Raw genomic sequence first — 15,176 nt, forward strand, 5'->3', positions numbered from 1 at the left:
CTAATCTTTGGTATTGCAATGCAGTGCCTGTTATTAGTTATTTAATCACACTGAAAATATGCATCCCCTCTGTTCATAAAGTCACGTCTATGACGTACGTATGTGTGCCTGTGGATGGAATACATTTTGGGGGGATTTGTATGTACTTTTTATTAGGTAACTGCCGATGTGTAAAATGCATACGTTTCAATAAACATGCAAAGTTTGAACCTAGACGGGGCCTTAGGCTTTGTTACCCTGTTTGTCCCTCCCTGTTTCCTACCTGCCTCTGCCCAGACAGGATTACCACAGACCTTTGCCTGACACACCCTCCTTCCCTCTCTTTATACAGAGCGTTCATGTCTTGCTTTGTCACCAGACAGGTTTCAGTTTGAACCAAGAATAATACAATGTTCACAACAAAGCTATGAGAGAATGTATAAACACCATCTTATATTTTTATATATTTTTTTTTTCTTCTTTACACTCATACACATTCATATCATACTGACAGTGACAACAAAGATATTATATGATATGGACAAGAATAAGAAACATGTTATTCTATTGATATAATACATTGTTGAATAAGGCATATTTGCATGAGACATCTGACTCAATTCTGCCCTCTGCTGGAGTAGAAGGGGAACAACTGAGTAAAGTTTGAGCTCTTATGTACAAATTTTAGCTGGATATTTTGGGGGGGGGGATCACAAATGTGTCTTTTACATCTGAAGATGTCGGAACCATATGAAATCTGATTAGAATTTACCAATTATTAACAATAACAATCAATGGATTTAACATCGAAGCACTAGCACTTACAACAATTATGATAAATGTAAATTTGATTATGGATTATTGAAATATAAAAGGAACGTCTAGTAAAAATAACAGAATCGTTCAAATGTCAATAACATTTAAAATACAGTAACACCTTTTACCTTGGAAACTGTGAAAGAGACAACACAGCTGGCGACCCCATGTGTGTTCCCACAGCGCTCTGGGACTGGACCTGGAGCACAGATCATGTGTGTTCCCACAGCGCTCTGGGACTGGGCCTGGAGCACAGATCATGTGTGTTCCCACAGCGCTCTGGGACTGGACCTGGAGCACAGATCATCGGGGGTTGTCCAGGTTACACGTCCTCGTCTGTAACCAGGCGGTAGAAGTCCGTGGGGGATCCATAGTTACGAGAGCCCAGGTCTGACACGTCGATGTCTGACTGACTAGCTGTAGTCGCTGGTGCAGGAGCAGCGGGGAGAGTGGGGGCTCTGGAAGTGAGCGCTCTGCACACAGGCAAGCGCACACCTGCCAGGAAAGCACCGGGTTACACTTCCAGGTAGCAAGTATCATCAGAATCAGAAAGGGTTTTAATTGCCATGAAAGTTTGCACACACAAGGAATTTACTTTGGCATTTATTAGTAAATCTTACATAAGTGGTGTAAGTTTGAACAAGACTAACTATACTATACAAGAGGCTCAAAGTCAAATGAACTAATACTAACTAATACTAAGGGGACAGGTATGTAAAATAATGCAACAGTCATGCAACAATTTTTGGGGTACATCACTGTTGATGCTATGGCGGCTGGTCCTTGTTGTTCCTACCTAGATCTCCTGAGGGGTCTGGGTCTGGGCTGCAGTCCAGGTAGTCTGGGTTCAGGGTCAGCATGGGGTCCTTGTCGTCCTGGAGCAGGGTCTGAGGGTCTCCAGCGGCGTGACTGTGGAGGACCACGCTGCGGGGCATGGCCAGGGCCAGCTTCTTCCAGAACACTGACGATGGGGTCTGTAATAAACACCATCCTGTGCATCAGTTAAAGCTTACTAGTGGGCTTTTGGGTAAGGAGTTCTGGAATAATGCTGTGTTAACACAAAACACAAAGCAAATTATTAGTGCGGTGAGATTACATGTACAGTCAACAGGGGCTGTTTTACTCAGGGGCCTATAGGGGCCAGTGCCCCTGTAAAAATGTCCCTTCCCTCCCTGTAGGCCCCCTGAACTGACAGATAAAAAAAGTCATCATGAAACGAGGAAGGGACATTGCAGCCTTTTTTGCCCCAGTAAATAAACAAGTGAGAGAAATATATCAAGGTATTGAGAGCGCTGAGGAGCTGGAAGAGGGAGAGCCAGAGCCGTTTGTATGATTTTAAAGTAAAGCAAAATTAAAGTATTTAATGTTTAAATTTCATTTGTTTCATTGAACATTTTCAACTCAAACGAAAAATGTGTGTGACGCTGTGTCGCGAAAGTTTAGCAGTTTTGAGATGTCACAGACGTTTTAGAAGAAATGGAGGGCAAGAGTATTGTAGCTGTATGTGGGCATCCTCTGCTATACGACACTACTTTGTATTTGTTTATAGTAGTAATTTCGGACATAGTTGACAACGAGAAATAAAGGTTGCCTCCTAGCGATTTGCACAAAAAACACAAAGCGAAAATTCGCTTCATTTGTGCAAATAATTCGCTTCGCGTTTGGTGTGAACAGAGCATAATAAAACTCTTGATTTTGGTGCAATATGCCAAAAATATAGGCCATTAAATGGTCTACTACAGTAACTGTACTGTACATTTGTCTACATATTTCACAAACAAGTTATGTAATACAACATCTTCAACACTGAATGGAGCTGTAGGTTTGCTTGGCCTTACAATTGAGTAGTTGCTCCAGGTTAGCACGGTGAGGTGCTTCTCATTCTCCTTGAGCAGAAACATGATCTCCTTGCTCATGTGTTTGGATTGGCCCTCAAACATGATGACGACGAGCCGCTGGGACAGCTCCAACATGCGCAGGAGGCTCTGCCTACAAAAAACACATGCCGGTGTAATGTTATGACAACAGTGACCACCTGTGGCGTCATGGAAAAATAGGTTTGGGATCCACTGGATGACACTGTTGCTTTCCAGAACGCATCACAGTCAAATAAGTACATTACTGTGTGGGTCTAGGGGAGTCATGTGGCTGAGCGGTTAGGGAATCGAGCTAGCAATCAGAAGACTACTTGCCTCGGGGGAATGTCCCTGTACTTACTGTAAGTCGCTCTGGATAAGAGCGTCTGCTAAATGACTAAATGTAAATGTCTAACAGGCTGATCTGACCTGAAGTTGTTGGAGCACCAGTCCTGTTGCAGGTACGGGTGAGAAAGCACCAGGATTAGCCGCCGGCAGCGGCTCACATTCATCAACAGCTCTGCGGACGGCTCTGCAGATAAAGGATTTTCCATTTAAGTTCATGCTTTTCACGTTCCCATTTACAACCATCATTGGCTGCAGCAAATCTGTGTGTTCCGTCTTTACCTGAACCAGGGAGGATGTCGTTGTTGTTGAGGTGCAGTTTGTATCCGTGCTTATTCTCCAAGTGAGGTTTGAGGATGAAGTTGACAAATTTCCTGTCGTTATCATTGTTTACGTAAGAGATGTAAGCATCATATATCTTGCCATCTGATGAGGTAGACAGAATATGAATACAAAATAATTCTCAAACATTGTAGAGGGGCAGTTTTCTTCTTTCAGCAAATGAATGTGGCAGAGGGAATCCTCACCATTGATCTCATAGTCCCCATATTTATTCCTGTACCAGAGTTGGATGTTGAGGTGGCATGTGGAGTACAATATAGAGGAGATGGTGAGGATAAGCAGGAGAATCATGGAAGCCATCAATGCAGCTGTGTGGCTGGGGCGGTCTACTCACAAGACACACACAAACCATGAAAACAAGAAAGTCATCAAATATTATTTTCTGCTTATCATTTTTCAGACTCTGTTCCACATTCATGAGGCCTACTGTGGATGGTGAACACAGTATGTATAACGCCATGCGAAGTCCTGCGGCCTTACTTATATTGTGCAGACTGAAGTCGGTGGAGGCATTTCCCACTCTGCAGGTGTAGAGCCCAAAGTCGTCCTCCTCCCTCAGCCTCACCTCCAGCACACTGTTCAGCATCTGCTGAGTTGGGCTGACAAGCCTGGCACACACGTCCACAAAGATTCACACTGCAGCCCCCTGCATCTCTCCCCTGTTACGACAGCTACTATTAAATACTAGGGAGTCAGGTGGCTGAGCGGTTAGGGAATCGGGCTGGTAATCAGAAGGTTGCCCGTTCGATTCCTGGCAATGCCAAATGACGTTGTGTCCTTGGGCAAGGCACTTCACCCTACTTGCCTCGGGGGGAATGTCCCCCGTATGCCGCTCTGGATAAGAGCGTCTGCTAAATGACTAAATGTAAATAAATCCAGTTCAGGGAGTTAATCTGGATACGGGGTGAGACTTTCTTAACTCACCATTTGGAGGGATTCCGAGGGTGCAGGCTATGATTTGAAAGAATGCCGCCATCTTTGCTCCAGGTCACGGGAGCGTCACAGGGTCGATCCTGGGGGTCCCAGGATACGAGGGCGGTACAGTTCAGGAAGGCCGTTGAGCCCAGTGTCTCTCGTAGCCGAGGTGGCTTCGCACTGGGCTTAAACTCAGGGGCTTTGGTGCACAACTCTGTGAACACAAGCCCCAGCTACCATTATTGACTGCAGTAGCTAAAAACTATACAGGCCTTCATGCCGTCCACTTGGTCTTGAAAGCTTGAGACAGCCATCTAGTATCTGGAAGGCACGCTGAAACCAAAATGCCTTCTTGCAGGTGTGGTGAACACAACCCCCTCACCCCACATGTTACTCATGGCTACCACAAGAAGCACAATTCCTTACTCACAAACACACATCATTAAGATATTATATTTACTAGCATTTGAGACAGCTGTGTTGATTTCTTCTAAAATATAATTTGACTGTTAAATATGTCTTGCTTGAATCACCTTTGATGGTGAAGGAGTCAGAGCTGTGGTGCTTCAGCACACAGGTATAGTTATCCTGGGTCCATTTGCTTAAAAGCCCATTGAGCTAAAGCTTTGCATGCAGTCAGTAGATACTGTAGTCTCTGTGTACAATTCAACAAAATTGTATTTTTGCTGACAACACACAATATGCAGGTGAATGTTAATTAATGGTGCATGAAGGTTAACGTTATCACCACGTTTTCACGCAGTTTGACAGACAATACAATTGGGAGCAAATTGGTAAACTACTTGACCGAAATTGCTCAACTCAGCAGTGTATTATGGGCAGTTTAGGAAATAATTCAGAATCCTTAAGCAAACATCTATCGAGATGGTGGTGTTTTTCACCGCAGTTGACTACTGTCTTTAACCAGTTCTTCAAGATGCTCAGTCAAGTATGAACCTGGAGTTCAACAACTCATCTTCAGTTAAAAGGCTAACTAAAAACGTGTTAATGGGAGAAAAAAATTCCGAGAAGGCAGGTTAACATGCTGGCACTGTGACTTTGCATCACATCCGGGTGCGAAGTCCAGAGTGAGAAGTCATATGGTGACAGACTAGAGTTCACTTAAGTGCCACAGATACAGTCATTTCAATTGTAAATAATCTTGAGACTGTTTAGCTGGGGATCAATTGAGCTTTCGATAACTTTGAACCACTGCAATACGACTACTTAATGGCACATCTTACATCAACACTTTCGTCTGCTGGCGGATGCAGACTACAAACAAGGCTAAAAACAGGAGCCGAATCCAACATGATTCCAATGATTCCTCCAAAAGTGTATGACAAAATAAGGTCATTAGGCCTACATTAGGTATACGTCGTTGATTTTTATTTATTTATTATTAACTCGTGAATGATTGTAACGCTACCTGCTGTACAGAACTAATTGTAATCTTACATTACCTCCAGCAGAAACCGGGAAGAAACCGGAGCATACCACAATTAAAGCAGTAAGTATCGATTCCATTGTTCCGTTCTTGACCGTAAATATAAATCCTTTATTGAGGTGTTTTATTCATATACCCTACTATGAAGAAAGCCTGTTACATCGGTGTTCACTTGCTCTACTGCCGAGTTATGAACTCACCTGTTCTGCATGACTTGTTTGGTGGTTACGTGTGACCACGTGACATTTCCTCACCTGTTTAATGAATCTACGAGTTCTTATGTATTTAATGTATCAGCAATAGTCACGATCCAAAAATAACAATAGGCTATTTCCCCACGCCATTAGAACGGAATAAAACCACGTTTGTATGCCAAAACAGTCTTAACCAGTCTCAACTATTCATTTAATTGCATTTGATGACAAAGTATGACCTTTTAGTTGTTTTCTGTACAAAAAAGTTATATTTTTTATTATTTTGCATTTCGTCCTTGGAAAATTGTGAGGACGATTGGTAATCATCAATGACAATGTCAAGAATATACAAAAAAGGATATACAAAAACGAAACACTGCAAGGAAAGTAGTAAAACTTTGTACCCAGGCCCAAGTAACTCCACACACACTCACAATACAAACGGTACCGTCAATAACACTTGCCAAAATTAATTTGGACAGCACTTCAACATCTGTACATTTTAACAAAAGCACATTGAGGTAATAATATTATTCCTCAGTAGACTCATCAATTTGGGTGTGTGAACACACTGAAGTGCTCTACCTTCATATAACTCCAACCTGTCTAAGGTTTTCATACCTTAGACGACCTGAGGGAAAGAAAATAAAAGTTGCTTGCTCAAATTGTTCAAATAACAAAAGTATTTATGATATGCTCTCTAAAAAACGCTTACCGAAGCTCCTCCTTCAGCCTACGGAGTTTGTCATGGAGTCTGTCATTCTTAACTTGCATGGGTGCACTTGGAACAAACCAGGCTGCAATGAATTGGCATATGACGACCACATGCTATCCATAGGCGTGAGAAGGAGAGACCAGGCGGGACATGGAAATAAGAGGTCATTACAAATGCTAGGACAGTAACTAATCAAGCTGAAAGTGCCAGAGCTGCGTTCCTACCTCAAAAAGCATAACAAAGGCAAACCGTACTGCTAATATCAGCCAGTACTGTCGAGTGAGGCTGAAGTCCTCGTTACTTCTGTAGTCTTTATAACTGTGGACAGAGGCATCTTAGTTTTACACCTTAACATACTCCTACTGGACAATACCGCCTTAACCATTCTTGCTTTGTGAGAATCAAGTCAAGATCAATGTTATTGATCCCCCTTTTTGAAGACGGGTATTAAAACCCATTCAATCCATCATAAATACTACATACTATCTGATTGTTAAGGATATGTGTGTTTGAACCTGCAGGCGGTGACGTTCACTCCACTGTGAGTCATCATCTGGTTGGGTAAAAATTCACTATGGATGATCTGGTCATCCACACGTACAATGGACAGAGTGTTGTTGATGTAGCCCGCCATGCAGCTTGGAAAGAGAGAAACAAGAAAGTCGTTAAGCTTTCATGAGCGACATGTACAGGCCACCATTTGTTTTTGTTGTTGTTGTTGTCTACACACTCACTCGACACCTGTCACATTGCTGTTGGCACAGGGGCCATAACAATAGCGGTACACCAAACGTGGGATGAAGTCTGATGACACCCCGATGACTAGCCCATTAGCAATGACTGCCAACACACCAATGGCCTCCAAAACATCAGTCCACACACCTAACAAAGCACAGTACACACAATGCATGCATAACCGTAGTTATTCACAGACACAGTCCCAGACAGATGATGATCACCCAGCCTTGATGGTCCCTCACCAATATCGTTGGTTTTTTTGGGCACCATTCTGCGTTCCAGCCGGACCATTTTAATGGCATCCAGGCGTATCTCTATGATGTTATTCATAAGAGCAAGAAGAGGAGCCAGGGGAAATGCCGCCACGAAGATGGTGGTGAAGCTGAACTGGATCACTGTGGATGAAGCGTAAAACTTCAGACCGAAGGACCTACTTCTTCTTCGTCAGTCTGTCAACACACTGAGCCCTGACCTTGATTTGTTAGTCAGCCCCATACATTACATACCCATCTCCAGGAACTCGTCGAAAAGGCTAAAGGAGTCAACATCATTGAGACGGTAATTGCAGAGTAAATCCTTTAGCGTGCAGTTGTCACACAGATTTGCCACCTCTTCGGCGTTGAAACCTTCTTTGTGGTAACAATGAAGACACCTCCTTGGAAACTTGGTCTTCCTCCTTTTGAACCACCTGCAGAACCAGCTACACTCACGCGCACACACACACATACACACAGTTGTGATGATCCTGGGTCCTTTGTAAACTCAGATACACACACCTGTAAGACATTTACCATCTCACTGTGAACTTACGGGCCGGCAAACTCAAAGACATTGCTGACCGTCTGTTTGAGCACCATAATTATGGCCATCTGAATAAAGAGGTCTGTGAGGCAACCACTGGGGTGACACTACATGAAAAGGACACAAAGCATGAAAAAGTAAACACCTAATTGATTCAGGCAGAAAGAAATACATAAATTAAATTTAAATTTTTATGTTAAGTGAAAATTCCGTTTTCATGTTTACTTCTTCCAGTCTCCACTTCCCTGCAATCCGCACATAACCACCCGGATGTCCATTTATCCTACAAAGAACAAGAACCGTGTTTGTGTTCTAACCCCGATTGCAGTTTATCAAACAGCTAAATGCCCAGAGACACTGGAAATCTCCTGCCATTTGACAAACAAACTGGAGACCTCACCTGCCGAGGAAAAATGCCACGTAGAAGAGTGAGGAGAAGTAGGTGAAGAACTGAAAGGTAAACATCTTGACGGTGAAGCTCCTCTCGGTGGCAGCAAAGGACCTCGTTTCCTCTGAGAAAAGTTACAAAAATAAATATCAAGATCACGTCATTCTCCTCTGGCCCACTAGGTGGCACGTGGAACACAACAGTGTAAATGAACAACAAAACCATTTTCAATACAATCCCACAAACCTATTTCACAAAGCTTCAGTGCTACCTTCCTGTTAACCTACCAAGAATAGAGAGAGGGTTAGGGAAGGGGAATCAAGAGTAAGAAGACAATAACACGAACAGCATCGTAATAGGTGAAAGGAGGTCGGTGTACATGTGCCATGATGCTAATGGTGAAGAAGTGCACCAATGCCCCCAGTATCACAGCAGCTGTGTTGGAGTGATCACGGAGAAATTCAGAGGGGGACTCCACCAGCAGCACAGTAGCCAGCACCCGGAACACCACCAGGGCATGGGCCAGGCCGATGATCAGCAGCATCTACAACACACACACCTACTTTAGGGCCCTTCGCGAGCATTCATGCACCGTCTTATATAATACATAACCTTCATAACAGTATTGAAATGTTGTTTGAAGCTGATTTTCTAAGTAAAAGTTTTTTTTTTTTTTTACACAGTAGCATGAAAATGCATCTTTCGATGAAGATTAAAAAGGAAAAGATACAGTTTGGATGTCTTGAATTTGAAAGGAAAGCGCTCACCATCAAGGTGACCAGGATGAGAACCAAGGTGCTACGCAGATAGGAATGCTTATATTCTTTGGGCTCACATTCTCCATCATTTACAATTTCCAAGATCAACTCCTCCTATTAACAAAAGTCATTTTTAAACAATGCCTCCATGTTTTGTTTAAATGTGTAATCCCACCACCAGAGACAACCAACCAATCACCGCATTGTACCTCCTCCTCGGACCAATCAAACACCTTCCATTCACAGACATAGGAAGCCCGGTGTCTTTTCCAGAACTCCAAGAACAAAGTGGCTGAAAAACAAGGAAGGTGTTTCCAGTATTTGCATGGCTTGGTGAAAAAACATTGCACATCCACTTCCTGTACACATCCACACCATGTGACTCACCCCATATTGCCATGAACATAGCAAACGCAACTGTCCCCTCATTGTCAAATAGAAGGCTTACCTACAGGGAGAGACGTCATCTTGATCAAGCACAGAATGTTTCAAAACCCCAAATGACGCGCAAGACCAACAACATCCCACGATCCATCCCTTCCAGCCAAATACCTTAGCGTAATCGCAAGTGTCAGAGAGCTGCCACACTTTGCATCTCTTGTCACAAAGGGGACACATGACAGCGTCAGACTCACAAATCTCCTTTCTACAACACAAACATCGGGGTGGATCACATCAGTAGAGCAGGCATGACACAGTGATACAGCACAATGACCTGCTACTAGTAGGGGGAGACTTACATGAGTGGAGAGGTGTTGAAAAAGGCCAACCCATAGAGGAATACAATGACCCCTATGACAGCAGCTGGGATGAGCAGGCAGGTGTACCAGCCTAGCCACAGGTAGTAAAGGGCTACCTTTTCTCCAAAGTAGTTCCTGACACACGGGCATTAGAATTAACAGTATGGTAATAATGAGAAAAATGTCCACATGACTGATCCAACTCTGAGCATAACCCTTTGGACACTTTTCATATTAAGATTGGGGTTTTAAGTTTTACAGCAGTGTTTTGTTGTGATTCTAACCTAAGTGCAAGTATTTGCTTGATTGTAACCTAACAAAGTGATTGGCTGTGAGTCTAACCTGACAGCAGTGATTGGTTGTGATAGTAACCTAACTGCAGGGATTGGTTTTGAGTCTAACCTGCTGGCTGTGAGTCTACCCTGACTGCTGTGATTGGTTGTGAATCTAACCTGACTGCTGTGATTGGTTGTGAGTCTAACCTGACTGCTGTGATTGGTTGTGAGTCTAACCTGACTGCTGTGATTGGTTGTGAATCTAACCTGACTGCTGTGATTGGTTGTGAGTCTAACCTGACTGCTGTGATTGGTTGTGAGTCTAACCTGACTGCTGTGATTGGTTGTGAGTCTAACCTGACTGCTGTGATTGGTTGCCCCTGGAAGCAAGCGCTCCATCGTGCCCAGCTTTTCGTTAGTTCCTTCTGTATCTTTTTCTGAAAGCGAGAAAAAACAATCTGACATCAGGTATTATGTTTTAATGACTTAACAAGGACACTTTGGGGGTTTGCCATCCCAGTTAAACAGCTCACAATAACCACGCATTTCGCAAGAACAATGCCAGTGTCTCACGGATGCCGTGTCACTATATTTAGTCCCTAGGTGTATCACTGCATACCAAAACAGTCTGCGTAACAATGGCAAGCATTTTTGTGGTTCACCCTCATTATTCACCCTCCACCTTTTGAAATGGTTTTGAGACAAAACTACCATGTCTCTGCCAAACGCTTTGCATGGCTGTCAGACAAGCACCACACAGTATAACTACCCAAGATCAGGAAGACACAGAGCACCATATTGGTTTACCTCATGCAAACAGAACTTTGCGTCAAAAATGTTCTTCTTCATGAGAGCCCGCAGGTCTTCTGGAGATGGACGTAAGAGAAAGGAGAGATTATAACACTGGAAGTCTGACAACATTTGGAAGAGTGTGAACGAATGCAAACACATCCTCACCTCCTGTTTCAAGGCAGGTGTTATTCAAGATGAAGTGGACAATCCGGATTCTGAAATCAAGAAAAACTAGGTTGGAACCTTTCCCGAACTGTTCTACATTGTGGCCCACTTGCACAGCTCAAACATCCGTTTACTTAATTTGTGATTATCACACACGTTTAACAACACCATGGTAGCCAAACAGTTCGCTTTCACGGCAAAATTTACTTGAGCGATCAAAGAAGACAAAGTGAGACCCATCAGCGCGGTCCGGTTCCGGTCATGATGAATAAAGGCAAAATGCCTTTTTCAACTATGTAGAAATTTAAATAATCCTTTACCAACAGTATATATACATATTTTGATATTTATAAATGTTATGTTATGTTTAGTTTTTATTGGTGTGTAGGCCCACCTGCATTACAGGTTGGGAATCCTGTTCAATGAAATAATGTGAATGATAGCAAAGGAGGAGAACACCAGCTTGGCAGTCAGTCAATAGTGATTGTGGAGAAGGATAAGGAAGTAGAAGCAAGTCTGTTCAATCAACCTCGCAAGGAGCATCAAGGAGCATCCAACACACTGCCATGTCAATGTTTCTGAACACAAGTGGTATTAAGTCTACAGACCCCAGGAGAAGACACCTGTGCTGTTCCATGTTTCTTACCTGGTGGAGAATGGTATTGTACCCTGTTGTTCACAGCTCCAGTTACATGCATCCGACACCTTTAACAGGTACCTGTACTTCTCAAATATGCCGTTGGGGGCTTGAATCCCGTAGAAAACAATGTCGTCATCTATGATTTTCTGAATCATGAATACATAACAATTAAAGACAAAGAATGCTTTAAGTCATTTCGACATGGCATCAGGCCATGTTGATCATACTGATAGGGTCGGATGTCAATGCACACAACTCACTGTGATTTTTAAGTTCTTCTTCTTTAGTGATTCAATGAATGCAACTTGCTTCTTGAATGCCTCTTTCTCCTGGTCAGTAATTTTTTTTGCAACTAGGATAAAGTCATATGATAGTGGAGTGTGCTGCAAATGGAAAATACAAAATCAAAATGGGCAATTCCCATCACATGCATACACAAATGTAGACAACTAGTCTAATGTCTAGAGGCTAGAATCATTCAGTCATGTTCTTACCACAGGTGGTGGTGAACCTGACTCACAGCCATTCTCGTTCACCACTCCAAACCGTTCCAACAGCTCAATGCTGGCCTACAAAATCATTAAAATGCTAAATATGGTTACCGTATACAGCTCAACATGAGTTCACAATTTTTTTTTAAGGGTATTACAATCAGACTTAAAATGGACCAACTATCCTGTACCAGGTTAATTATCTCTTTAAAAGAAAGCCATGATGCTTCTTAGGTGGGTCGTGATCTGTGAATACTGTTGCCTGGGACAACCTCCTCCTCCTAACTCAATGAGGACTGTGATCCATCAACACAATCAGAGAGCTGTATGGCGTGGGAATTATGGTCTGGGACAGTAATCACATTTAGGATGTCAGGGTGAGAGATTCCACCCCGCTAAACTACAGGGTAATGCTTCAACCCACGTACAGGCAAACAAAACATCACCAACACTGGAGATTTAAGTGTAAAAATCTTGTTTTACTGCGTGAGGCAAATTATGAAAAGCAGTAAATCTAAATAGAAATGTGGTAATCCAGAAATAGTTTTTTTTTTTTTTTTTTTAACCCTTTCAAAAAACTAAAGCTACAGGGCAAGAGATATGATTTCCAACTATTGGAATACTTCAAGACTGAGCACTATAAACAGAAAAAGATAGGTCTTAAATACAGAAACAGATTGACAACAGGTGGAACGAACTGACAATCAGTAATCAATCCAATCAAGTCAATGAATTTTCTATCTAGCACATTTCTGAACATTTCTAGCATATCTAGACACACTTTGTCCCCAAGTATGGCACCATCTTGCGTACATTGACAGAGATGATAAGAAACTATGCTTTGTTATCTAAAAGTGCTGTTGTGAGTTTGGGCAAATAGTTGTGGGTGGTGGCAGAGCAGCCTAAACCCAATGAATTGAGAATGTCCATCAGAAGACAATCAGACTAGGGGTTTCATAACTGACTGTTTTTACATCATTTATTTCGTTTTTTTCCCAATGCATTGCTTAATACATTGTGTAATAATGTAATGGTATTGATCCTGTATCGGATTAAATAATCAGGCGAGCAACATTAATATCATTCATGAAATTGTTTTCTTAGACTTAGACTTTAACATACCAACAGAACTATATACTGTAAGCAGGTGAAGACATTGAAGATGATCGTTGGAGCTTACCTGCCTCCTGTGGCCTGGCATGATAAACAGGTGTTGAATCCAGGTACGACTTGGTATGGTCTTCAATCACCAAAACTTCACGGGCTCACAAGAAGCCTTTTGGAGTAGTCTACTCAACAAAAGCATCTGTATTCCTGAACAATACAGCACTTAAACAGGTTAACAACTTCCGTACTTAGCCAGGAAACAAATGTATTTTTGTAGCGTACTCTGCTGTCGTTAAGGAATGTCAAAGCAACTTTACCTGTTAGAAACCTGAGACGTCACGTTTTTTTTGATTGCATTACGCAGTGGTGTTCTTGACCTTTGGTAGATTATGACACACACACACCCTCAACACTAAGTTGTGCTTCGTGAAAAACTTTTCCAGAAACAACTTTAAGATTGTTTAGTACATATTTTACCGTGAACCCCAAGGACGTCAAAGTGATTTTTCTTTTCGTTTATAAGTGACGTTACGCTTGTATTTTACACAAGATGGCAGCAAAGTACACTTTGCATTTTGCCTTCTATGATTTTGACCGATCCGGATTAAGCTTTATGGTACATTTTCAAGAATTAAGTACACTAGCTCAGGGAGCCTTTTTATTCAACCAGCTGCGAGCAATCGGAGAAAGTAAAGAGATAATACCACATTGTTTATCATTTTACTTAGATAAGACTAACTCAACAGATACGTAGGACTATGATATATCTTCTGGTGCCCTTGGAGGCAAGGGTCAATTGTATCCCTTACTTAATTATTTTGTAGATAGAAATGTCATTATGTGTGGGGACATTACATCCCAGTGAATTATAACATTCGAGTTTGTATAATTTACACTGTTAGAATCTTTTCAACAATGTTGGGGGGGGGGGGGGGTCCTCCTTTTCAAAAAGTGGATTTTTTTTTCGTTCGAGCTACCCGAACACGAGCCAAAAAATTACCAATGAGTCATACTTAGAATACAAAATACATTTAAAAAATGGCTTGCAAAAAAAAAAAAAAAATTGAAGCAAAATAGGGTCACCTGTTAAAAGTTTATTCTTGAATACAAATATTTTTAATACCTGAATTTAAATGTAAGATACCAGTGTCAGAAGTAATCATATAAGACTATTTAAATAAAGTGTAATCTTAGGTACACATTGACTGTTACATTGTCTTGATATGTTTGGGGGGGATCTTTATAAACATGCCAACTCATAACTGAGTGTGCGTAGACTATAGCTTACATCTGCCTGTCATTGTGTTCCTGTGCGGATGTGCCTGAGAAAACAGAATAATATAAGTGTTGTAGTGACAGAGATATAAATGATCAAGTCAAAAGATACCTGAGTACATTTAAGTACCTTAAAGTATATCTAATTTGTTAGGCCTACTTTACACCATTGCCTATTGCAATGAACCTCAATCTCCCCTTTAGAGGAAAACTGGTGAAATGGGGACCACCCATGCCCTGTTATTTATGAAGACGTAGGCGTCACCATTAATTCAGGAAACCTAGGTTTCTAGAATACACCCAAGACTTCCACACGTCAAAGAGAATATATGATGCTGAATGAAAAGTGGTTGGGCAAATAAGCAGTTTCATTTCTGCGCATTGCCACACCCCACAT

At 42.0% G+C, this 15,176-nt stretch overlaps 2 protein-coding genes across 2 annotated transcripts; both read right to left on the reverse strand.

Annotated features, from left to right (window-relative positions):
- Positions 1–133: 133 nt before the first annotated feature.
- sigirr (single immunoglobulin and toll-interleukin 1 receptor (TIR) domain) lies at positions 134–5,915 on the reverse strand. The gene is made up of 9 exons (XM_084673316.1): positions 5,717–5,915; positions 4,263–4,467; positions 3,819–3,946; positions 3,524–3,664; positions 3,279–3,422; positions 3,081–3,183; positions 2,634–2,784; positions 1,592–1,769; positions 134–1,290 (listed from the first exon to the last, which is right to left on the reverse strand). The coding sequence occupies exons 1-9, from the start codon at positions 5,778–5,780 to the stop codon at positions 1,118–1,120; spliced, it is 1,287 nt and encodes a 428-aa protein (XP_084529442.1). The 5' UTR covers positions 5,781–5,915; the 3' UTR covers positions 134–1,117.
- Positions 5,916–6,171: 256 nt separating this feature from the next.
- Positions 6,172–13,683, reverse strand: LOC146259124 (anoctamin-9). The gene is made up of 24 exons (XM_084673337.1): positions 13,578–13,683; positions 12,401–12,475; positions 12,167–12,289; positions 11,913–12,052; positions 11,267–11,316; positions 11,117–11,175; positions 10,667–10,746; positions 10,035–10,169; positions 9,847–9,940; positions 9,682–9,742; positions 9,504–9,586; positions 9,304–9,408; positions 8,916–9,080; positions 8,783–8,819; positions 8,549–8,660; positions 8,374–8,431; positions 8,158–8,255; positions 7,854–8,047; positions 7,590–7,742; positions 7,344–7,491; positions 7,125–7,247; positions 6,834–6,927; positions 6,610–6,722; positions 6,172–6,525 (listed from the first exon to the last, which is right to left on the reverse strand). The coding sequence occupies exons 1-24, from the start codon at positions 13,596–13,598 to the stop codon at positions 6,510–6,512; spliced, it is 2,337 nt and encodes a 778-aa protein (XP_084529463.1). The 5' UTR covers positions 13,599–13,683; the 3' UTR covers positions 6,172–6,509.
- Positions 13,684–15,176: the final 1,493 nt, after the last annotated feature.

Source organism: Hypomesus nipponensis, chromosome 14 (genome assembly GCF_054491055.1).
Source record: "Hypomesus nipponensis isolate SF chromosome 14, ASM5449105v1, whole genome shotgun sequence".
Classification (NCBI taxonomy): domain Eukaryota; kingdom Metazoa; phylum Chordata; class Actinopteri; order Osmeriformes; family Osmeridae; genus Hypomesus; species Hypomesus nipponensis.